General features: G+C 46.0%; 1 protein-coding gene across 3 annotated transcripts in view; it reads left to right on the plus strand.

Annotated features, from left to right (window-relative positions):
- Nucleotides 1-26,174, plus strand: part of SPX (spexin hormone) — a 79,742-nt gene that overhangs the window by 2,041 nt on the left and 51,527 nt on the right. Inside the window, exons 1-4 of one of the 3 annotated variants that reach the window (XM_085650577.1) lie at nucleotides 6,792-7,029; nucleotides 8,010-8,090; nucleotides 8,187-8,244; nucleotides 13,059-13,121. In XM_085650577.1, the coding sequence (XP_085506703.1) occupies nucleotides 7,024-7,029; nucleotides 8,010-8,090; nucleotides 8,187-8,244; nucleotides 13,059-13,121 (208 nt within the window). In that variant the 5' untranslated portion in view covers nucleotides 6,792-7,023. Of the gene's footprint in view, nucleotides 1-6,791; nucleotides 7,030-8,009; nucleotides 8,091-8,186; nucleotides 8,245-13,058; nucleotides 13,122-26,174 lie in introns of those variants that run through there. The other 2 variants (XM_085650576.1, XM_085650578.1) reach the window with 2 other exon arrangements.

Here is a 26,174-nt window from a genome sequence, read left to right on the forward strand (position 1 = left end):
TAAAAAAACAGGACATGTTCTTTCTAGTTTTACATGTCCTGATAGTGAAAAACTCTTAAATGTGTTTTTCACTACTGCAAGGCCAATGTCTATCATAGGATAACATTGGGATTGCCTCATTACATTTTATAAGTATAATTTCCAAATGGGAAGCTATGATTGGCTTAAGTTTGGTGTCTCTAGAATCCTAATTTAAAATCCTAACAAATGGTGACGTTGGATTTTAAATTACAATTCTGAAAATGCCACTTTTAGAAAGTGAGCATTTGATTGCCTTAGCAATTTGGTGCATACAGCATGTCTCTGAACACATATCTGGATGTAGTTGACAGTTGGGCTTTGTGTATTCCACTTAGACAGCCCACACAAAAAGGGCTGCATAACCTCCTGTAGTGAGTCTGGAGAAAGGGCAGGAAGGGATGACATCTGTGCACTTCAAAGGCATCTCTTTGAATTCTCCCACACTTCAAAGGCACCACAGAGTATATGTACTGGGCCTCAGACACCACCCTTCAGTACACTTATAGACCTGTGAATAATCTACCATAAAGAAGGCTGTTGTGCTGCTGAAAGGACTGCCACTCTGCTGGACTGCTACTCTGCTGGACTCCAGCTTTGCTGTGCTGACTGCTGCCCTCTTGTCTGGATGAGAAGGACTGGATGTGCATCTCTTGAATCCAGATCCTGCAGTGACTCCAGAGCTAGTTGGCTGGGTGCCTGATCTGAAGCCTCATAGACATAGCAGGCCCCCAACAACCTTGCATCTTCAGCTGGACTCTTCCAAATGTGCCAACCCTGCCAAGTAGTTCCAGCCAAGTAGTTCCACCCAAGTCCTAGACCCATGGAAGTGGACCTAAGGTGCTTATTAGTGGAACCGACGCATCTCCTCTGCTGTGCAGCGCATCCTCGAGTCGAACCAACACATAGCTGCCGCTGACTGAATTGGATCCGGCGCCGAAGGTCTACATCGCCCTTGCAGTCCTCGGAACCAATGAATTGCCAAAAGTGAGGTGCATCTCTGATTCAGATCCTCGCACCCCTTGAGGACAGCAGCTCGACCATGACGCCGGCCTCCGCAACGCTGCCTCGCAGCTCTTAGGAACCAATGCATTGCCCGCTGCGCGCCACAACCTCGATGCCCGGACTTCGCATCGCAAGCCCCTTCAACAAAATCCTCAGTGTCAACGCAACAGGACCTCGTGCTGCAGCCTTGCCGCATCTCGGAACCGACACATTGCCTTGGTTGTGTGACGCTTCTTCACCTCGAATCCATGCAATGCTCTGCAACTAGGATTTAAGGTACTTTGTTCAGTGGTCTCGGTAGCTAACCCATGCTCCATCGTGGTTTGCCAGAACTCGTGACTTTGTCCCGGTCCAGCACAATGAGATATCCCTTGTTGGTGCTTTGTGCTTTTTGGTGCTATTTTACCGTAAAACTTTGAAATTCAGTATCTCCAGTTTCCCTGATTGGATTTATGTCATTTTGGTCTTGCTTTATTCATTAAAATATATACTATTTTTCTAAACCTGGTGTATCTTTTTGTGTAGTGCTTTCACTGTTTTTACTGTTTGAAGTGTTGCACAAATACTTTACACATTGTCTTCAAATAAGCATGACTGCTCGGTGCTAAGCAACCAGAGGGTGAGCACGGGTTAATTTGGGGTTTGCTTGTGCCTTACCCTGACTGGGATTGTTGTTGTGCTTGACTAGGGCTCACAACCCAGTCAACCATTAACCCAGTTTCAACACACGTTATCAATGAAAATGATTAAGTGCGTTAATCAATGTCTCAGATCTACTTAGATGACATGTGAAATTAGCATATTGTATATACCTATGACACTTTATAATTATGTCAATGTATATTAAACATGAATATAATTAGCAGTGTTTTTACATTTCTTGTAGAGCCCTGAAAAAGTGACTTATCCTGCAAAACATGCGTCGGCTCTTTTTGTTGTTCTTGCAAAAATGATATCTATGATTAAAAAAGTGATTACTGTTTTATAAAACTAAAAGGTGCCTCTAAACTTTATAATGCCTGTTGAGATTTGCACCCTTGGAACCAACAGTGCCCATTCAGAAGTGCACACAGAAATTGAGCTCCAGATTGTTCTCCTAAAGATTTCTAATCCTATGATGCAGTACATATAAGGATGGTTTGTCCAAAGTTCTCCTAAGGTTCAATGAAGTCAGAATGTTTTACTAAGCTAATAAATATTTGTCTCCAATATCACACCTATGTCGGACCTGAACAGCAGCTGTTTAGAGCTGTCAACAGTCTAACGATCTTGTTGCAATCTTACCTTGCTCTCTCTGGACCAGTCCATATAGTTTGAGCACTCAATTAATATGCCCTTTTACCTTTTCAAGCATTATTTATGTATGCTAACCTCTGGGCAACTATTTAGTGTATTTCCCTGTATGCAGATTTATTGTATTAACTACTGCACGAGCAGCTCATTAAATACTTTTTGGAATCATATATTATACTTTCCATATACGGTTGACCTCGTCCTGACAAAGAGGGATTCTACAATAAACCTACAGGGCCGAAACAAAGCAAACTAACTACTTGTAGAAAAGTATGGCTTTTTCAAAGACTGTACAGGACTTTGAACAGTTCTCCGACAGCAATCATAGATGTATTTGAAACTATATGAACTCTCACTACTACATCACCCTCCTCTTTGTACTTCTAATGTATATCAAGAGAATAATAAAAGAAGTATATGTGTTACTTTGACTGCGTGCGCATAGTTGATTGAAAATGCCTTATCTGTATTAAGGATAATACTTTTCTTTTGGTGCGATATTACAACGGTCAGAACAGAGAGATTTCCCTTCTCTCTGCCTTTGAAACCACTCCAGGTGTGAGGAGGGGAACCAATGATGAAGCATGTCACCTTTGGGTGAGTGAGGGTTCTCGTCCTTAAAAAGGACTCCTCCCAGTGAAACAACGTCCCCATTTCACACACCAACTCAACATCTCTGAAAGAACATTTCTATAGGCAGGACACTAGCCTTTATTCCTATGAACCTCTTTTCACCGGACGTACTTAAGTGTGAATATATTTAATAGAGGGACCAGTACATAGCCGGGTCGGCTGATCCCGTGATCCCCAGTGTGAATATTAGTCTTTTGTTTGTGCATGCCAGTGATTTAATTGAGTACACCAGTCATCCATAGAAGATTGTATCTGTTGTAATTTCACTACATCCACAAATCAAGGTAAGGATACTAAACTAATTTTGAACCTCCAATTTTAAACTCTTCACATTTACAGAGCATTTAAAAAGTTAGCATTTTACCTTTTGCTTCTTATGTATATATAATTATTAATCTTCTAATATTTTGTAATGCTCTAAACAGTTGGGGATCCCTGTAATAAGTGTTGTGGATGTTAAGAACTGCTGTTCAAGGTGACCTGCTGCAGGAGGTTATTTGAGGAGGTCGCCTCTATGGCCCATCAATGTGCCCCATAGAGGACACCTAATCAGTGTCGGCTCCTCCGCTATGGTTGAGGAGCGTCGCCCCACTGCTTTTGAACAGTGTAAGAAAGGAAAGATAAAATGATCATGACTTTGAGTTATCATTTTATGTTTCCGATGCGGGTAGGCGGGTGAGCGAGGCTGCTCTGCTCAAGGAGCAGGGGAGCAGTGGTTTTCCCACTCCTAAGTGCGCAATGACTGTTTGGTCGGACCAGTCATGCTGCCCGCCACTGCACCTAATTTTCATACTGTACTCTTGACAAAGGAGCACCTGCCTCCAAAGGTGGAATCGTCCCATGAATAAATAATTACTGGGACACAACAGCAAGGAGCTCTTCAACGTCGTGAAGGAACTCTTCAACCCCAGCTCCAACGCCAATGACATCCTGCCGTCGCAAGCCCTGGACGACTCCCTCGCCACCTTCTTCCACCGCAAGATCGCCGACATCCACGATACCTTCAACCCCCGGACGACCCTAACAGGTCCCAACATGCCGGAACCATCACACCCCACCGACTACGACCCCCTGACAACCTGGGCCAACGTGAGCATCGAAGACACAATCAAGACCATGGGCACAATCCACTCCGGCTCGCCGTCTGACCCTTTTCCACACCACATCTTCAACAAAGCCGGCAGCTCCATCGCACCCCACCTACGCAACATCAACAACCTCTCCTTCAAGACCGCGACCTTCCCTGAAAGCTGGAAACACGCCGAGATCAACGCCCTACTGAAGAAACCCAAGGCGGACCCGAGTGAACTGGAAAACTTCTGGCCCATCTCCCTGCTTCCGTTCCCAGCTAAGGTCATCGAGAAGATAGTCAACATCCAGCTCACCTGCTACCTCGAAGACAACAGCGTCCTGGACCCCTCCCAGTCAGGATTCCGCAGCAACCACAGCACCGAGACCGCCCTCATCGCCACCACAGACAACATCAGGGTCCTACTGGACAACGGCGAGACGGCGGCCCTCATCCTTCTGGACCTCTCCCTGGACTGGACCTCCTCCTTCCTCTCCGGCAGAACCCAGAAAGTCCGCCTCCCCCTGTTCCGATCCGAAGCCTCCGAGATTATCTGCGGCGTCCCGCAGGGATCCTCCCTCAGCCCGACGCTGTTCAACGTCTACATGGCGCCTCTCGCACGCATCGCCCGACATCACGACCTCAACATAATCTCCTATGCCGACAACACGCAACTGATCCTCTCCCTCACCAAGGACCCCCTCACCACCAAATCCAACCTCCACCAGGGAATGAAGGCCGTCGCCGACTGGATGGAGGATAGCCGCCTTAAGCTGAACACAGACAAGACGGAGATCCTCATCCTCGGGCCCAACCCCTCAGCATGGGACGACTCCTGGTGGCCCGCATCGCTAGGGACACCCCCCGCACCCACCAACCACGCACGCAACCTGGGAGTCATCCTCGACTCGAAACTCACCATGACCAAACAAGTCAACGCTGTCTCCTCCACCTGCTTCAACACCCTCCGTATGCTCCGCAAGATCTACAGATGGATCCCGACAGACACAAGGAAAACAGTCACCCAGTCCCTAGTCAGCAGCAGACTCGACTACGGAAACGCCCTCTACGCCGGAGCCCCGACCAAGCTCATCAACAGACTGCAAAGAATCCAAAATGCCTCTGCACGCCTGATCCTCGACGTCCCGTTTCGCGACCACATCACCCCCCACCTGAGGAACCTGCACTGGCTCCCTGTCGACAAAAGAATCTCCTTCAAGCTCCTGATCCACGCACACAAGGCACTCCACAAGACTGGCCCAGCCTATCTCAACAGTCGACTCTCCTTCTACGTCCCCAACAGGAAACTGCTCCGCAGACCTCTCCCTGGCTACCGTCCCACGCAGACGGAGGCAAATCCTTCTCCCACCGCGCCGCCAAGACCTGGAACACCCTCCCCCCCATCCTACGACAAACCGAAGACCTTCTAACCTTCAGGAGACAACTCAAGACCTGGCTGTTCGACCAGTAGCAACAGCACCCCCTTCTCCCCACCCTCAGCGCCTTGAAACCCTTGCAGGTATGTAGTGCGCTTTACAAATTATTAGATTGATTGATTGATTGATTGACTAGGGATAAGGGAATAATTAATGCTTCATTTCGACTTCAAGAGTAAGCAACAAAGGGTATTTGTATAAGCATTTACTGTGGAACTGGACAACTTTTAGTCCAAGATTCACAAAGGATTAGAGTCAGGTTAGCGTTACTTTTTTAAACAAACAACCCGATGCTCAACCTGTTTGGGGATTAACAAACCAGCACAAATTGGTATTTGTATTGGTTTGTATGGAAAAGTAATGCAAAACAGTGCAAAATGCTGCTTTGCATTTCTTTGCATTAAGGGGGTGTTACATGAGTTTTATAATGGTGTTCCCATGCAACCACCCATTTTTTTGCGTGAAACCCTGTCTACTAACATAATCAGACAGGTTTTAGGGCCAAAAATGCTTCTGGAAAGCAGGTGTTAAAAGGAAAAATGTTTTCACTACTCCTTGCCTTTCCGCCTTTGCATGTGTGCTGCACTGTGCAGCACACATACAAAGTAGGAAAAGGTTTAAAGTGTGTCCAAGCATAGTATTTTGTACAGGAAGGCTACCCTTCCTGTATATAGACTCAGGCACGCACCCTAGCACTATGTGCGCCTGGGGCAGGGCAGCTAAAATCGGCGCTGGGGAGAAGGAAGGAGAGAGCCGCCATGTCTCTGTAGATATGCTCTCTCCTGCTCCCTTCCTGTCACGAAACGCAGCAATTAAGTGTCCCGTGTTGTTTCTTTGACCCTCTTTACACCTGCAATGTAGACTCAGAACGTGGACTTCAATGTACTTTTGAAACTTTCAAATTAAACTTGCCTATTTTCTTAATAGTTTGTTTTAGGTTTTACAATGTAAAACATAACAACATGTGATAAAATTAACACGAGGACATAAAAATAATAATAAAAAAAGCAGGGTTAAATCAAAGGTTGGAACATGAATACTTGTTTTGACTCGTGGTTTGTATACTAGCACCGACGTCTACGGCCGTGCAGGTTTAGACTGTCATTGGCGCAGTGTTTGTACAGGTTGTACACTATTGTACCGCGATCATGGCTATAGGTGAATACAAGTAATCCACGCGTCGGGCTAATTATCTACGTTACTTTCAGTGTGTATCGATTCAGTGGAAGTCAGTGACGTCCGTATCTACGTATCTAGCTGATGGGCAACGCAGAGGCAGCGATGTTGATTAATTCTGAGAGCTTAGACTTCGAGCCCCGGTGCCCACCCTTCAATCACTTCCTCTGCAAGCCGGAGTCCCCCTGAGGGGCCATCGACGAACCCCGCCCTTTCCGACCCCCACCTTTATATTCACGGGCTGACAACTGGTCCCTGTAGGTTCACCCACTCTGCGGAGAGGGGTGTGCGCAGAAAGACGATTTAAAAAGAGACCCAAATGAGGAGGAGATCAGAGACCTTTCAGACTACTCGAGCCCGTGTAGACTAAGAGGATACGTGAGGGGCCAGAAGATGAAGGTAAGCCTGGGGCACGAGGACCAGATAGCTCAGTGGGTTAATCGTTGACTAGAAACACCTGTGTGACCGGCTGGGTAATAATAACACAAACTAACTTCAGCGCCGAGAAACGGCAAAAGGGAGGCAACATTAACTATCGCTACAGAACAGGTTATTTTATTTTATTTTAAAATGTAGGGAACTCCAAAGCCCCCCCCCCCCTATTGAAAGAATGAATACTTTATTGTGTTATTACTTAAAATCACTACAATTGTTTTGTGATATGTACCCAACTCTAGGAACTGGAACGGGTCATACTATACAGTTCTCATACATAAGTCTCCAAGTTCACCATTTTCCCTCTGCAGACTAAGTCACAGCTAACGCACACCATCTCACTTTATCTCTGTTGTACATTTTGTATTGGGATTTGCCGATCGAATTAATTTAAAAAAGACATTGGACTATCATTAGACCTGGTAACTTTTGAAGTGATATATTTGTCTGTGTATTGCGACCCATCAAATTATTTTAGTTCTATCACGAAACTTAAATATAAAAAGCAAATTACAACGGCATAGCTGTCTCAGCTCGATAAAGCGGCACCAGGTCCCAGGGGTGTGAGGGGTCCACTGTACCTAATTTAATGCTTAATTAATATTTTACTACCAGACCAGGGTAACTGGGTAAAATTCCCATGCTTGCTGCGTTACCGACAAAGGCAGTACCCGAGTAAGGGGGCATAAAATGTATGTCAGATTTTGTCAGCCTTTTTGGTAGGACCTTTCTCCGTTATTGGTGACAGTGAGTGTATGGTGTTACGTTTAGAGCGCCCATGGGAGCGACAGGGTATTTAATGGTGATGCGGCGGGAAGGAGAATGGGTGAACTCCTGACGAGGAGCATGCATCGGCGGGGGCGAGGAGGGGGGGGGGGGGGTGCTCTCTCCCCGTGAGGAAATGCTGTGACGCCAGGTGTCCTGTTCTTGCTCCCCTCTCGCAGGTCCTTCCCCGACTGGCTGCCTGCGCGCTGGCTCTTCTTCTGACGGCGTCCTTCATCTCTCGGTGCCGGAGCGCCCCTCAGGTACGGCCCTTTACCTCACCCCTCACTGAGCCGCTCACGTCCCCTCGTCCCTAGAGACCATCCTCCAATAACACTCCCTCCTTTCTTTACACGAAGGGACACTTCCAGAGAAGAAACTGGACGCCGCAGGCGATGCTTTACCTGAAAGGCGCACGTAAGTCCCACCTCCTTTAAATGTGATGAAATTATCGATTGGATGCCTGGGCACTCTTTCGCCGCCCCCTCCCTTCGCCCCGCGAGACCCGAACTGCACGTGCAATCGTTAGCTTTAAATTCACGTCTTGTGAAGTTATCTGTTTTAGAAAGATTAAAAAGAAATACCGGATTTGTCCTTCCACAGAGTCTACGCAGTCTTGGAGGATGACGTTCATGGGACTTTTCCGGTATTTAGCTATTAGGTGATGAAAGACACCATTGTCTAGAATTTGTACTATTATTTCTATTACAAATGTATTTTCTAAACTGTTTTACGTTAGTATAGGTGGACTGAAAAAAATAATCTTATCTAGCAAGCATTGGTACGTAAATCCCTATCACCGACGTTTAAAGCAATGCGAGTGGAATATGCGGTGCTGTCCTCAATGCTTTTTGTTCAGGACCACATTCCAGAGATCTCTCTATTTAGCCATGTATATATTCTGGATGTCTTCTATGTATATATTCTGGATGTCTTCTATGGATATATTCTGGAGGCCTTTTTATTGTCTTCATTGTCTAAAAATGAAACATTTTTTTCATGTGATTGATAACAATGAATAAACACAACATATTTACTCCTATGAGAATGATTGTTTTATGAGATTCATGGGGATTTGTATTCTGTGGTTTGTACTGCTGTGACTAGTTGCTTATTTTGATACATTATTCTATGCTTTGTTTGTATTTGATTATCATGCAGGGTTTGCTTTGTTCGTATAAGGATATTATTCCCCTGAACCTGCTGGTATATCTATTTAAACCAGATTGGTCGCACACTGCTACACCTACCAGGCGTGTTCCCCCAATGAAAATGGTCCCTGAAGGTCAGCGTCGGCGGATACACCTATGCTCGAGTGTGAATGCAAGTATGCGTGGCGTGTGCCATCCCTGGACACGTGTTTCGAGGTAGTTGCCTCTCGTCAGCAGGGAGTAGGAAAATGTGTGGGGTTGCTGTGTAAGCTGCTAAAATCGTTATCAGGTCTAGTACCTCTCGTAGCGCGCAGGTGCGTAACCATGAGTCCGTCGACTCCACCGGCTCAAGGGAGCCTGAATATAAAGTTAAACCAGATTGGTCGCACACTGCTACACCTACCAGGCGTGTTCCCCCAATGAAAATGGTCCCTGAAGGTCAGCGTCGGCGGATACACCTATGCTCGAGTGTGAATGCAAGTATGCGTGGCGTGTGCCATCCCTGGACACGTGTTTCGAGGTAGTTGCCTCTCGTCAGCAGGGAGTAGGAAAATGTGTGGGGTTGCTGTGTAAGCTGCTAAAATCGTTATCAGGTCTAGTACCTCTCGTAGCGCGCAGGTGCGTAACCATGAGTCCGTCGACTCCACCGGCTCAAGGGAGCCTGAATATAAAGTTAAACCAGATTGGTCGCACACTGCTACACCTACCAGGCGTGTTCCCCCAATGAAAATGGTCCCTGAAGGTCAGCGTCGGCGGATACACCTATGCTCAAGTGTGAATGCAAGTATGCGTGGCGTGTGCCATCCCTGGACACGTGTTTCGAGGTAGTTGCCTCTCGTCAGCAGGGAGTAGGAAAATGTGTGGGGTTGCTGTGTAAGCTGCTAAAATCGTTATCAGGTCTAGTACCTCTCGTAGCGCGCAGGTGCGTAACCATGAGTCCGTCGACTCCACCGGCTCAAGGGAGCCTGAATATAAAGTTAAACCAGATTGGTCGCACACTGCTACACCTACCAGGCGTGTTCCCCCAATGAAAATGGTCCCTGAAGGTCAGCGTCGGCGGATACACCTATGCTCGAGTGTGAATGCAAGTATGCGTGGCGTGTGCCATCCCTGGACACGTGTTTCGAGGTAGTTGCCTCTCGTCAGCAGGGAGTAGGAAAATGTGTGGGGTTGCTGTGTAAGCTGCTAAAATCGTTATCAGGTCTAGTACCTCTCGTAGCGCGCAGGTGCGTAACCATGAGTCCGTCGACTCCACCGGCTCAAGGGAGCCTGAATATAAAGTTAAACCAGATTAGTCGCACACTGCTACACCTACCAGGCGTGTTCCCCCAATGAAAATGGTCCCTGAAGGTGCCTGCGCGCTACGAGAGGTACTAGACCTGATAATGATTTTAGCAGCTTACACAGCAACCCCACACATTTTCCTACTCCCTGCTGACGAGAGGCAACTACCTCGAAACACGTGTCCAGGGATGGCACACGCCACGCATACTTGCATTCACACTCGAGCATAGGTGTATCCGCCGACGCTGACCTTCAGGGACCATTTTCATTGGGGGAACACGCCTGGTAGGTGTAGTAGTGTGCGACTAATCTGGTTTAACTTTATATTCAGGCTCCCTTGAGCCGGTGGAGTCGACGGACTCATGGTTACGCACCTGCGCGCTACGAGAGGTACTAGACCTGATAACGATTTTAGCAGCTTACACAGCAACCCCACACATTTTCCTACTCCCTGCTGACGAGAGGCAACTACCTCGAAACACGTGTCCAGGGATGGCACACGCCACGCATACTTGCATTCACACTCGAGCATAGGTGTATCCGCCGACGCTGACCTTCAGGGACCATTTTCATTGGGGGAACACGCCTGGTAGGTGTAGCAGTGTGCGACCAATCTGGTTTAACTTTATATTCAGGCTCCCTTGAGCCGGTGGAGTCGACGGACTCATGGTTACGCACCTGCGCGCTACGAGAGGTACTAGACCTGATAACGATTTTAGCAGCTTACACAGCAACCCCACACATTTTCCTACTCCCTGCTGACGAGAGGCAACTACCTCGAAACACGTGTCCAGGGATGGCACACGCCACGCATACTTGCATTCACACTCGAGCATAGGTGTATCCGCCGACGCTGACCTTCAGGGACCATTTTCATTGGGGGAACACGCCTGGTAGGTGTAGCAGTGTGCGACCAATCTGGTTTAACTTTATATTCAGGCTCCCTTGAGCCGGTGGAGTCGACGGACTCATGGTTACGCACCTGCGCGCTACGAGAGGTACTAGACCTGATAACGATTTTAGCAGCTTACACAGCAACCCCACACATTTTCCTACTCCCTGCTGACGAGAGGCAACTACCTCGAAACACGTGTCCAAGGATGGCACACGCCACGCATACTTGCATTCACACTCGAGCATAGGTGTATCCGCCGACGCTGACCTTCAGGGACCATTTTCATTGGGGGAACACGCCTGGTAGGTGTAGCAGTGTGCGACCAATCTGGTTTAACTGCTGGTATATCTGTTCGCAGGTGCCCTCTATGCTTTGCCATCTTCACTTTGCGAACTATATAGGTTTGGTGCTGTGTTGTGTGCCTAAGGGTTTGGGGTGGTCTTTGCAGAAAGTTCAATGTGTCGAGCTGCTGTACTTTACCGTTTGGATTTTCATTCTATGAAAGTGGCAGTTCATAGCTCGATCGAATGCCATTGCTTATTAACATTTATTTATTTAGTCTCTAGTACGGACCTAATTACATTGGTAATGGAGTGTTTTACTTATAATAGCAGGTGCATACATTCTTTAATATAGAAAACATTTGGATTCCCTACTTAGAGCAAAAAGAATGATATAGTCTTTCGGGTGGATTGAAGTTTGCCAATTTCTGGCAGTGAGGGAGACTTGGCCTGTCAAGTGGAGTTTCTAGAGGCATGCTTTTCGTTTTTTTGGGGAAGTGATTAGATTTGGGTTGTTTTGAGTGTCCAAACAACTTCCTTAGTCTTGGTACTAGACCTGAGAAGGACTGAGTCATGATTGTAGTCTTTTGGACTTGGTTATTTCTATTAGATATTTTCGGTTGCCGCTTGTGATTCTCTTCCATCCAGTTGTTCATAACGTTTCATTCAGGCACGTGGGTAGCCTACGATGAATTGATTTGTGTGTGATACGTCATCTTGGAGGTGATTCTTGGATTAAACCGGAGTCAATGAAGATCTCTCAAGATAGTGGTATTATGGTCTGATTTCTCCACTCATGAGACGAGTTGTGTAGACATGTGTAGGATGACTCAGATGGGTGCAAGAGTGGACTTAGGAAATCCAACTTGAATTGATTGTGACAGGTGCTAGAGTGGGCTTGAGGAGACCAATATCAATTGGTTTTTGCATGTTAAAGCCATCTTGAAGTTGATTGGTTTTTAGAGGGAGCCAATGAAGACATCATAGGACAGGGGGAATGTGGACTGATTTCTTCTCTCCTGAGATGAGTCAAGTAGACATGTCTAAGATGGCGTTGAGGGGGGCTAATTTGGAATTAGATGCCATGTTCAGTATCAACTATTATCTTGAAATCGAAAATGAGAATTTTCCTAAAAGTGATTGTGTTATCACTTCAACATAGGTTTGTGAAATGTTGAGATGATTGAATTCAGCATTGTTATGAATGCGGACAAGTATATTTGGAGGGTTACAGACGAGATGGGCTCCTTCGGTGTGTCATGAGACCTGGAAGGCGGTGCTGTTAGGGTCATCCCACTTGAGCAGTTTAATTCAGTCAAACACAGAAAGTAACCAGAAACACACAATAACTTTGCATCACCTCTCTGAGCTGCCACCTTGTCCAAGAGAATCAGAATCTCTCCTGTCAGTTTGGGGCAAGCAGTTCTTTGCTGCCCTCATGATTGCCTCTAACTTGTATGTCCTGTCTTGTTTCTCATTCTGCGTGGGGCATTTTGCGTTATGCTAGTGCCACATGCCTGGGGTGTAACAACAGTGTTTGCTTATCTAGCTTCCAGAGACGAGAGTATGACCCTGGCATGCACTGGGCATTGAGCGCTAATGTTGTTCTTCTTTTTGCAGAGGGACGTCGGTTCATCTCAGACGAGGGCCAGAGGAAAGACCTGTATGACAGATTGGAGCTGGGTAAGCAGAATGACTTTCAAGGTTCCAAGGAAGGCAGGCATGTTCGGAACTGAGTAGACTTGTATCGCACAGTGATGAAAAACACATCGACACTCAATGATTTTAGGCCGTAGAGAATTGTCCATTGTGGTATTTATTTATATTGCACTACACACATATATATTGCTGTCTCTAAGGCCTCTCAGTCAAGCAGGTGCTTCAATTGTACTATATAGTGTCTAAGCGCCCTCACTCAAGTCAGTAAGTTAAAAATATCTAGGTTTGCTTAGATTTGAACTATTTTTAGATCTTGCTTTGACATTATTAGCGTTCCGCTGTCAGAACTCTTGTCAATAACATATAAAAAACTATATAATGAGAATGGGCTTTTAGCCATACCTTTTTTGGTGATTAGTTTTCATGTGTTTTTTAATAGTTTGCCAGTGCTGGAGTGGCTATCTGACAGGGCCATACAATTTTGTAGATGGTTATATTATCACATTTGTGCTCCCATTAGATTTTAGTAATGGGATATAGAAGTCCTTTTCCTGTCTCGCCTACACAGTCTGTGCGCTGTGCTTCAAGACGTATTGTTTGCAATTCAGGCGGCTTACATTTCGCCCAGAGCATACCATTCGTTTTCATTGTCACTCTCATTTGGAATCTTTTGATTGTTTAGATCCCTCAGACTTCTCTTCCTTTCTTATGTTAGCTCCTCCCTGGAGCATGGACCAAGTACATGAGCTCTTCCTCGTCTTTGTTCTTCCATGTCTTTTTGCAATGCACTATTATTTCGTTTTATGAGGCTTCAGTATTATTCCTGGATGTGCAATGTGCTTTACTACTTTTAGCACAGGCATACAGCTTTTTAGTTATTTTGCTTTCTCCCTATCTGCCACCTCAATTGACACTTTAGTTGCTTACACCCACGACTGTACTATTCTATGCCATTCTACTCAATGCTACTCTACTCTTCACCACTCCACTCTACGCTACTCTACACGACTCCACACCACTCTACTTTATGCCACTCCACTCTACTCTACACCATTTCACTTTACACCACTCTACTCTATATCATTCCACTCTGCTCTATGCCACTCTACTCTAAGTCATTCCACTCTACTCTATGCCACTCCACTCCACACCTCTCTATACTCTGCCACTCTACTCTATGCCACTCCTCTCGGCTCTTTGCTACTCTAGTCTATGCTCTCCACTCTATGGACACCACTCTACTCCATACAATGCCACTTTACGGCATGCAACGCCTCTCCACTCGACATCTCTCCACAATACGCCACTCTATACGCCACTCTACTCGTCAACACTGTACACCACTCCTCTCTCCACGCCACTGTACTCTATGCCAATCTACCCCTATCGACTCTATTCTACTCCATGCCACTCCACTCCTCTTTGTGCCACTCTACTCTACGTCGCTCTATGTCGCTCTACCCTACACCACTCTACTTCACTCTGTCACTCTACACCACTCTACTCTAAGCCACTCTAGACCACTCCACTCTACTATCCAACATTCCACTCCACTCCACTCTACACAATGCCACTCTACTGCTCTATACACCACTCGACTGTATGCAACTCTACTCTATGACACTCTGCTCTACACCAATCTATGTCACTCTACTCTGCGCCACTGCATTCCACTCTATGCCACTCAAATCCATTGTATGACACTTTACGCCACTCTATGCCACTCTACTCCACTCTACATAATGCAACATAACATTACTGTCAGCTTTGCTACTAGACCACAACTGTGCATGCAAAATTTTAATTTTCTTATTTTAAACATTGTCTGTTTTTTAAGCACTAATAAACCAGCGATATTACTGCTAGATTACCACAGCCAGATTCATAGTGTGAAAACCCTTCTTATTTGGAGACTTGAAAGTGAAAGTGATGAAACCCTAGAAAACTTACTGATCAATATAACACTACAACCTTTGCGACATGCAGGCTGTAGGAGGGTGTTGTCTTCTAGCCTTTCAATGCATTTGTTGTGTTCCATTTGAGGGACATATAATTGAGGATGGGTTAAATAAACCACAGGTTGAATGTTCCTGGTATTCTTGCAGACACATGGACCCAGATTTGTGAAAAATTCACGTAACGCAGAGCAGCACTAAAGTTGATTTGCGGCATTGTGTGAAAGGGGGAGAGAGGAACAGGGCCATTTCTAATAAGAAATGGCACTGTTTTCCTCTCTCCCTGGGTTGGCACTCTTAAGGCTGCCATGTGCAAACACACACACTTTTGTGCCATGTGGCAAGAGTCCGTGCGTTCTGTAACAAATAGTTTTTGGGCTGGAAGGGTTACCCTTCCAGTGCAAAAACTATCCTTTAACACTTTTCCTGCGTTGTAAGTGTGCTGTACAAAGCAGGAAAAATGAGGAGAAATGAAAACTTTTCTCCTCATTATGCCTGCCTTGAGAAGGCACAAGATGTTTGTGCAAATACCTGTCTACGAATGTTTGTAGATAGGGATTTGCATCAAAACCTATGGGTGATTATATGGCAATGCACATGTACCACACATGGAACTCTCTCATTGCGCAAAGGAATGCCAAGCAGCACAAAGTGCAAATTTGTGTTACATAGTAAAACTATTCAACACAAATTGTGTGTTGGATAGTAAATCCCAGCTTAACATTTTTCGTCCGGTTCACATTGCAAAATTAGTACAGACCTGATGCAAAGTGTTAGTAAATCTGGGCCAATGTTCTCCTTTACCTCATAAAATTAGTTTGACTCTTTGGGTGGTCTACAAAAGTATGCAAAAAAAAGTTGGACGGAATGCTTAAATTAATCTCGCCCACAAGAAATTACTTGGGCCGCATCCCAGTCCATCTTATTTTTCCATAACCTGCCTCCTCAGTTTGGAACCAGCCACAGACAAGTAATTTACGACCTTGCTCCAATGGGAAGAGTCCAGCCCAAACTACCAGTCCAAGCCCACCCTGGACTGGAACACAAGCAACCCAGGAACAGTTTCATCCTAGTTAGTGCTTGGTTCCAGTGACACAGTGGGTATGGGACCCATGTATGGGCATACCCGTCCCACTTAGGGCAACAAACTAAAGTAAACAAGAAAGTGATGGATGGAATGCGTTCATTAATCTCAGCCACTAGCAATTACTCAGGCAGCATCATAGTCCACTGCTATTTTGCTCACTATCCCACCTTAGTTTGGACCCAGCCATATGCAAATCAGTCTTGACACTTATCCAATGAGAACAGTACAGTCTTAACAGCCAGGCCAGGTCCTTCCTGAACCGTACCACAAGCAACCCAGGACCGGTTTCACCCTAGTTAGGGCTCATCAGCCATGTACTGCTTGGTTCCTGTGGCACAGCGTGCACAGGACCCCCATCTGGGCATACCTTTACCACTTAAGTCGGCACACGAAAGTATACAAAAATGATGGATGGAATGTTTGAATTATTTTCAGCCACTGGTAATTACTTGTGCAACATCCCAGTCACTCATTATTTTGCACACCATGCCACCTCAATTTGAATCCAGTTCTATGGAAATCAGCCTTGGCCCTGCTCCAATGGGAACAGTTCAGCCTGAACTGCCAGCCCAGTTCCTCCCTGAACCAGAACACAAGGAGCCCAGGACTGTTTTCACCCTAGTTAGGGATCATCAGCCAGATATAGCTTGGTTCTAGTGACACAGTGTGCACGGGACCCACGTCTGGGCATACCTATCCCACTTAAGGCAACACACTAAAGAATACAAAAAAGTGATGGCTGAAATGCTTTAATTAATCTCAGTCACTGATAATTACTCAGGCTGCATCCCAGTCCATCGTTATTTTGCACACCATGGCACTTTAGTTTGGACCCAGCCATTTGCAACTCAATCTTGCTCCTGCTCCAATGGGAACAGTCTAGCCCTAACAGCCATGCCAGGTTCTTCCTGAAACGGAATACAAGTCCCCCAAGACCAGTTTTGTCCTCATTGGCGCTCTTCAGGTTGGTGTAGCTTGGTTCCATTGGCACAGTGAGCATGGGACCCACGTCTGAATATACCTGTGATACTTAGGGTGGCACAGCAACAAGGTGATGGATGGAATTGTTGAATTAGTCTAAACCACAGGCAGTCTCTCGGGCTGCACTCCAGTCTATCATTTTGTCCGCTTTTGATCAAAGTTCATGCTTGTCAGTATTTTGATAATGGCCAATTTGGAAAAAGCCTCTAACTCCGCCAGCATGTCTCGTCCATCGGGCAGGGATCCAAAATCAAAGATGATGTTGCACCATGGGCCGGTGCTGGGGCTCTCGGTGGTGACTGTAGGGGGCCTGTCTGGGGATTTGCCTGCTTAACACAAGTGGCATTGGGCAACTATGTTGTCTTCTTCTGAGTCCATGGCCAGAAACCAGACTTTTCTTCGTGAACAGGCTTTAGTTTTGGTAGACCTTTGGTATCCAGTGTGGGTGAGGCATAACATTATCGGTTGCAGTTGGTAGAGAATGACGATTCTGTGACGTTAAAGCTGGATCCCTTGTTCGGTAACGCTGAGTTTATGCCAAATGTTGCACAGAGCAGATAGATCGTGTTGAGCCAGGTCGTTACATTTCCCTGCATCACAAATGAAAACTCTCTATTTGTCGGACTTGGTCACTTCAAGAGCCTTTTGGAGGCAGTAGCTTGTAGAGCTAGTGCCACGGACAGCCAACTTCAGTGATCCAATGGGTGTACTCATCTGCACCCAATAGGGGTGCTGCAGAGTCGCTGGGTCTCTACCATGGGTGTCTGGAGAGGTAGTCTGCAGGTCTGTTGCTGGAGCTGAAGGGCCCATTTTTCAATGCATGGAGGAGGATGCAGTGCTGTGCCCATGAGGTTGGCACTGATCACAAGCCCCTCATGCCAGCGGGGGAGGGGCTTGTGATCAGTGACAACTTGAAAGGGGCGGTCGTAGAGATACAAATGAAAGTGGTGGCATCCCTACTTGATGGCAAGTGCTTCTTTTTCGATATGGGCAAAGCACTTCTCAGTGTCGGTGAGGGCTCTGCTGGCAAATGTAATGGACTCCCAATGATCACCATCTGTGTGTTGCATCAGAATGTCTCTATCTACTTGACTGGGTTGACTTTGATGCCTGTGTTTGAAAAGATACAGCCACAGAATTCTATTTCCTTATGGAAGAATTTGCATTAGTTCAGATTGATTCCTGCTGCCTCAATTTTCTCAGGGGCACCTCACACGTGACAGTGGTGGCTTTTAATGGTGGAGGCATGGATGAGGATGTCATCGCTGACATTGATGACACTATTGTGGCCAGTGAGGACTTACATAATAGCGTTTTGGAAAACCTCCGCTGCTGGCAACATTCTGGAGTTCAGCCTTTGGTAGCGACGGAGGCCAACATGAATGAAAATTATGCAACTCAAGCTGGTGGTATCAGGAGGTCAGATCCAAGTTCAACAACCCACCTGGTGCCTTTCATGTCAGCATTGAGGTCATCAATTGTGGAAGAGATGTGGCGTTCTCTGTTAATGTATAAATCAAAGGAGGGAAGGAAGAGCTCACAGTTTTACCGAGGTCCTACACCTATGCTCCTACCAAAGATAAACTCAATAATAATCAAGGTCGGGGTAGTTCCTCCTTGGTTAGGTGATCTCAAGGGAGTGAACCAAGTGGCTGATACTCCTGGGTTCCAGGCTGTATGGAGGTGGGAAGGTCGCACGGCTGTGTCCCAAGCGCCTAACAAGTGTCCCGCAGTTTGCCCAGGACCCTCCTGCTTGCCTTAGGAGCATTACTCTGCTCATCTTGGGGTGGAACTGCTGGCCTGTAACCATTCCTGTGCAGGTTCTTGAACTATGAACGGTCATCCTTTATTAGAAGGGAGGCCTCAAGCCCCTAATATGGGCTCCAAGTCACTTTTTTCTGGCCCTGACAAAGTGCCGCCCGACCCTTGGGCTTACCAGGCACGAAACATGTTGACCACACCTTGTTAATAGCCACCATGGTACTTGAAGACCACACAATGGCACCACTGTTTTTACTTAGTCCTGGTACCCTTCTCCTATAAATAATTGTCTTTAGGATACCGGAGCCTATTTTAGATACCACTCACTTTTTTCACTTGTTACACTCTCGTAAAGCCCTCTCATATGCATTCACCTAACAGCGTCTTCGGATAAAAAGATCTCCGACAAAGAGCCCCCAGGCCCCTCAGGCATTGCAGCGCCGGCCAGACGAGGAGCACCCAATGATGAAGCATGATGCCCTAATAGGTGTGTGAGGGCATCAAGATCTGATCTTCAGGTCTCCCTGCGAAAGGAGTATCAGCCACGTGGTTCAATCCCTTGTGACCACCTGGCCTATGAGGAACTACCCAGACCTTGATAATTATTGAGTTCTCTGTTGATGGCCTTGGTGGGAAGGTGCATATCAACGCAACTGCTGATGCATTCTGGTTTCTTAGGCTTGTTGGCAACCAATTTGGATGGCATCATGGGGTTAGCCCAGACACTTTCTCTATGACACCGCCGTCCTCAAGTTTTTACAGTTCAGCTCCCACAGTGGGGCGAACGTGAAACAGGAGCCTGTGTTGACGTAGTATGACAAGTCACATTGTGGGGCTCAATGTGCAAGGACACCGGGAGCCCTTTCAGACGTCTCAGACCTTTGGACAGATGTGCAAAGTCAACAAACAGGTGGCCAATGCTGGTGTCGCCAGTGGCTGTGGCAAAGTGGATGAGCTGAAGACGCTCTGCGGTGTTGAACGGAGGAGTGTTTCAGAGCCAGCTGATGCGCCCAAAAACTTCTTTGTACAGCATTGTGCGCTGTGGGTGATGGAACAGACAAACATGCCCCCTAGCGGGATGGGCATTGTGCTTACTTAGGCAAAGGTCTTGTGGGTGTAGGCTGTAGGTCAGGCATGGTTCTAGAGTTTGAAACTGCACCAGGCTGCTGACGTTGACAGATGCACCATTGTCGATGAGAGATGTGACAGGCGTGCTTCCGATGACTACCTTTCGAGTAGGATGGGTGCATTGTGGTGGGTGACAAGACGCTAGCACACAGGAAAGATGGAAGATCTGGTAATTATCATCTTTGATGGGAGCACCGCCTTTGAGTGTGAAGGTCACATCGCCCTCGGAATCTGTTGCGAGGATGTGTGCCACGGCGTGTACTCCTTGGTGCCATTGTGTGCCTCGACCTCGGTGTGTAGATGTTCTGTGCCCACCTCAGCAGACTTTGGCAAAGTGATTGATTCTTTGGCATGTTGAACACATCTTGCCCTTGGTGGGGCACTCCTGGAGAGAGTGGGGTGAAATCCCACAGTATCCGCAGGCGTCTTTGGTGTGATCTTTGGAACGAGTAGTTTTGGAGTTCACTCGCCGCAGGGGACCTCTGGAGACACCAACCACCATCTCCACTTTGATTGGCCTGGGTACAGGCTCATGTGGTATGGTAAGTTTGTGGAAAGCTGTTTCAGTCTGTTCAGCCTGATCAATGGGCAGTTCAAGGGAGTGGGGAGTGTGAGGATTTCAACTAACGGCATTCCGGGGCGGTGTAGGATGTGATGCCACAGAGCGGCTGATCAACAGCATTGGATAATTTGTGCACATACCTCTTTCCGAGGGACATCCTCAGTGGAGGTGCTGGCGAGTTCCCTCAGGCAGGCATAGAAAAGATCAATGAACTCATTCTTGTGGTGTCGAGCCTGTCAGAGTTTTCACAGTCCAGAGTAATTTGGGGATCAAAATAGTCATTCAGGTTGGCGATGGCACCATCATATTCAGCATCTCCTTCAGTGTCGGGAAGAGTGCAAAATAGTTTGAAGATTTTCTGGCCTGAGTAGCGAAAGAAAATGGATCGTTTTTTTTCTCCATTGGTTTCCTTGGTGGCTTTAAAGTAGTTGTTCATCCGTATGACCTATGTGCACCATCGCTGTGCAGCAGTTGCATGCTCACTTAGCTAGCTGAATGGAGGTAGTGGGTTGGACGCACCACCAATGGCATGAGCGGGCATGGGGGAGCTGTGGTGGAGCAACATCAGCTTGGAGTGGGGGCAGCCTGTTGGCTCTGTGCAGTTTGTGCCCATCCTGTTGTGTGGCGCTCATGATGCAGGTTAAGCATGCAAGGTCGTCACATGGCACATGGCAGCTGCAGAGACGCATGTAGCTGGATGCGTTGATGTTACCTTTGTTGATGGGACCAGGAGGCCAAGAGTGGAGTGGTGGGCTTGCCGGCATGCAACGCCAAGTGTCTGGTAGCAGGGGCAGGCATTCAACGCCAAGTCTCTGGTATGCCACAAAACCTTTGATTCAGAGGGGACGGTGGATGGGCTTGATGATCTCCACCCCGCCGAGGTCACAGTGTGGTGCCTGCCTCCCAGGCTTATGCAGTGTGGTGGGGGCGCATTCATGTGTGTTGAGGAGGAAAAATGAGAAGTAGGTGTAGTGGGGCAAGCTCCTCCTCATCGCCTCTGCACTGATGCAGTGCTCACATGGCAGAAGCTCTAATAATATGGGACACGAGTGTTGACACACTGACTACCCGCACCTGTCTGTGTTGGCAGGGTCTCTCCCATTTTATTAATACGCGTCTGACCTCGCATCCAAGCTCAGATGTCACTGGGTATGGCCCAGAGGCGTACTACAGCGTAGTCATGCCATGATATTCTACATTCCTCGACATACTTAATTTTAATATTTGTACTGTTTCCCTGCATATGCGAGCTGGGGTGTGAGGTGGCAATGTCAGCATGTTGAATGCCCCCCCCCCCCCCCCCGGTTCACAAGTGACTCTTTGCCCTGATAAGGAAGACCTGCTTATTAAATGATTCTTGATTTATCTAAATTGGTTGGGAATTTTATTGTGTTGTTTTCTTGGCTTTATTATTGTCTGATACTGCGTGATGCTATTTTGCATTTTTCATGGGGAAAGCTGATTGTTTGTGTCACAACTACAAGGAGTTGAGCTGAATTTTCTCAGTTGTAAATCTAGTAAGGAAGTGGTGTATTAAGTTTGATGCCATCATCCTCTTCCAAGTTTATAATTCGCTTTCTCACATCACACCGCTATGGGTGACCCCTTCATTGAGTGCAAATCTTCAGGAAAACCACAGATGTTTTGAAGACTAGGTTAACATCTCCACTTTATCGGACAAAGAACTAGTTTTAGACTTCTTAAGTACGCACAAAGGGATTTGTTTTTTGTGCATTGACTTAATATTCAGGTCCATATAAGCCTTTTTCACATCTGCACCTACTTTTCCACTAAACACATTGGGGCTCATTATGATGGCGGGTGGACATAAGTCCACCCGCCACCGTAACGGTGATGGGACCGGCCGCTTGACGTGCGGCGGTCCCACCGTTCCAATTAGGGTGCGCCCGCCATACTGGCGGGCGCATCCTGCCCTTCTACCATTGCGGACGGTGCTGCTGGCTGCAGCACCGTTCGCAATGGTAAGAGGGCATGCACAGCATTTCCCTGCACCACGTGCAGGGAACTGCAGGGGGGTACCATGGGTACCCCCAAGCCAAACTCCGCCAGCCTTTGGCATCGCCGCCATGGAAAGGCCTTTCACCACACACATCCTAATATATATGGCGGTGCCTGCTAGGCACCGCCACCATATTAGTGGCCCAAATCCGCCCAGCCAGCAATCATAATGATTGCCGACCAACAGAAAGCGGCAGACGGACTTTGAGTCCGTCGCGATACCCACCCCCATCGTAATGTTGCGGGGGGTATTTCACATTACGATGGCATAACGGTCGGCAGTGGTGATCGTTACGCCATCCTACTTGGCCCAAATGTTCTTTGGATTTGTTCTTTGCTACCATTTTTTGCAGCACTGTTCCCATCCTCCGACAACCCCCTCTGGGGAGTGTGCTCTGCCTGAGGTAGCAGACACCCACTCCAATTAGTGATTAAAGCTTAAGATCTGGATAAGGGATGAGAGAGAACATTCTAAAGGTAAGCAAAGAATGACAGAAAAAAATCTGAACAACGCAAAAATAAGAAAATCATTTTAATTCTTAGTACATATCAGCACTTTAAAATAACCTCTAAGAATAGCCACATACTTCAGTTTGACCTGCCATAGATCAGTGCTTAGGGCCTGATTGCGAGTTTGCTTGTAAGGGAACTGCCCTCAAAACCGCATCGGAAAACCTGCTGCCTCGTTGGCAGTCTGCCTGCCATATTACGATGTTGTCAGTTTGCAGAATGAAAGACCGCTGGAGCACTGCCGCCACCGCCAGTCATTCGCTGACCGCCTCCACCGCAGCATGGGGAAAGTAGCTGTCAGAGGGCAGTTATATTTTAAGTGTGGGCTGCTACATTTGTGGGAGTTGAGTGTGTGTTAATTAATAAATCGAAAAAATGCAATTGATAATAAATTGTTTAATAATCATGTACTTTGTTAAATTGTTTTTTTTACATTTTTTATATATATTTAATTTTTCTTTTGGTCAAATAATAATGTTCACATTAAGAGTTGAATATTTGTTCTAAATTTATATGGTTATTCAAATATGTAATTTGCTTGAAGTGAAGTACTTTACCAACTGTTGCACAGCCCGGAGTGGGAATAGTAAATCTTACACCTCCAAAGTCCAATCCTTTCCCTACAATTGCACAGACTGGAATGAGAATAGCAAATCTTACCCGTCTGAAGTCCAACGCTTTCCCTACTATTGCAGAGATTGGAGTGGAAATAGTAAATTTAACCTCTTCAAAGTCCAGCACTTTCACAACTGTTGCACTGACTGTAGTGGTAATAGTAAATTTAATCCCTCTGAAGTCCAACACTTTCCCTACTATTGCACTGACTACAGTGGGAAAAGTATATCTCCCCCTTCCGAATTCCAACGTTTTACCTACTGCTGCAGAGACTGGAGTGGGAATAGTAAATTTAACACCTCCGAAGTCCAACTCTTTTTCTGCTGTCGCATATACTGGAGTGGCAATAGTAAATCTTACCCCTTCAAAGTCGAATGCTTTCCCTACTTTTGTATAGATTGGAGTAGGATTAGTAAATTTAAAACCTTCGAAGTCTAACGCTTTCTCTACTGTTGTACAGACCAGGGTGGGAAAAATAAATGTAATCCCTCTAAAGTTTAATGTTTTCCCTACTGCTGCACAGACTGGAGTGTAATAGAAAAAACTTCCCTTCCAAAGTCCAACGCTTTCCCTAATGTTGCATAGACTGGAGTAGAAATAGTAAATGTTACACCTCCGAAGTCTAACACTTTCCCTACTGCTGCACAGACTGGAGTGGAATGGTAAATGTAATACCTCCGAAATCCAATGCTTTCCCTACTGGTGCACTGACTGAAGTGAGAATAGTACATTTAATCCCTCCGTAGTCTAATACTTTTGCTACTGTGGCACTGACCGGAGTGAAAATATTATATGTTACCCCTCCGAAGGCCAACATTTTCCCTACCGTTGCACAGACTGGAGGTAGAATAGTAAATCTTACTCCTTCAAGTCCAATAATTTCCCTACTGTTAACCTGTTTGTAGCGGGAATAGTAAATTCAACCCCTCTGAAAGGGTCACTGACACAATATCAAAACCATAAATGTCATGTAACCAAAATATAGTGTCAAAAATATTGATAAAAAAAATACAACTTTTCTATACATATAGGGCCTCATTACGATGTCGGTTGGAAAGGCTCCGAATGGCATTCGGTTTGACCGAACCCGTGTCGGAAGCCAAGTTTCCGACCGACTCGGAAACATTTCCGACCAACCGATTACGATACAAGGTAGTCGGTTGATCATTCCAAATCGGTTCTGATCGGCATTCGGAGAGTCCGAGTCGGTTGAAGCCGAATTCTAGAGCTCAACGGGCCGCGTTTCCGACCGGCTGATTATGATGTCGGATTCCGACAGCCATTCCGAATCGGTCTGTCCGACATGGATCGGCTGTAGGAAACTGACTTTGGGGGCCCGTAGCAGTCTCCCCCTTCACCCGGAGGCCTCTGGTGGGGGTACCCATGGTTCCCCTCTTTCCAACCATGCACAGTTTCGCAGGCACCCTGGGGTGCCCACCACAGGGTGCAAGGTTTTCCGCACCCACCCCTTTTTTTAATGGGAGCATGTGTTGTCAGTCGGGAACACAGGCTCCCATTGAAGTTAATGGGAGCCCGGCCAAACGGTGTTTGGAACCATTGAAATCGATAGGTCAGACTTCCCGAACCTGAGTCGATCGGAAGCCATTCCGACAAGGAGTCAGTTTGAATGCTTTCCGACCGACATTGTAATGAGGCCCATAATTGTAAGTATAAAAATATAGAAAAAAGTATCGTTTTACACTAACATCGAAAAATATATATAAAAATATCAGTTTTTACTATATATGTAGCTTAAATAAGTAAAACGTAAGCAATTTAACATTACGTTAATATGGTGTAAATTAATTATGTTTAAATAATATTTTAAAAGATCTATAAATATATTTACTAACTTAAACAAACACGCATATAGATTAAAGTGGAATAGTAGGGAAAGCATTGAACTCAGTAGGGGGAACATTTACTATCCCTACTCCAGTCTGTGTAACAGTAGGGAAAGAGTTGGACACACAAGAAGGGGAAAATGTACTATTCCCACTCCTGTTGGTGCAACAGAGGAGAAAGAGTAGTTCACTTTAAACAAATAACATATTTTAATAACTCTATCAAATAACACAAAATATAAATATTTAAATTAATAAAATTATCTGTCTACATTTGAACAAAATGTAAACAAATTACATAATTATTACATTTTTTTTAAATGAGTATCAATTAAACAAATAATATTAAGTTAATTTAAATACCTCACTATATACTCAGTCATAACAGCCAACAATTAAAATTTAATTGAAATAAAAAGCATAGCACAATTAATATATTCCAAAATAAATATCACAATTCGTAATAAATTAATAAATCATTTTAAATGTATAATTACTTAAATAACTTCCCAACCTATACCCCTACAAACTAAAGAACACACACCTAAAATATATCTTAACAAATATGATAATTGTAAAATTTACATAATTATCAATAAAATAATTAACAACTTG

Source organism: Triturus cristatus, chromosome 4_1, assembly GCF_964204655.1.
Source record: "Triturus cristatus chromosome 4_1, aTriCri1.1, whole genome shotgun sequence".
Classification (NCBI taxonomy): domain Eukaryota; kingdom Metazoa; phylum Chordata; class Amphibia; order Caudata; family Salamandridae; genus Triturus; species Triturus cristatus.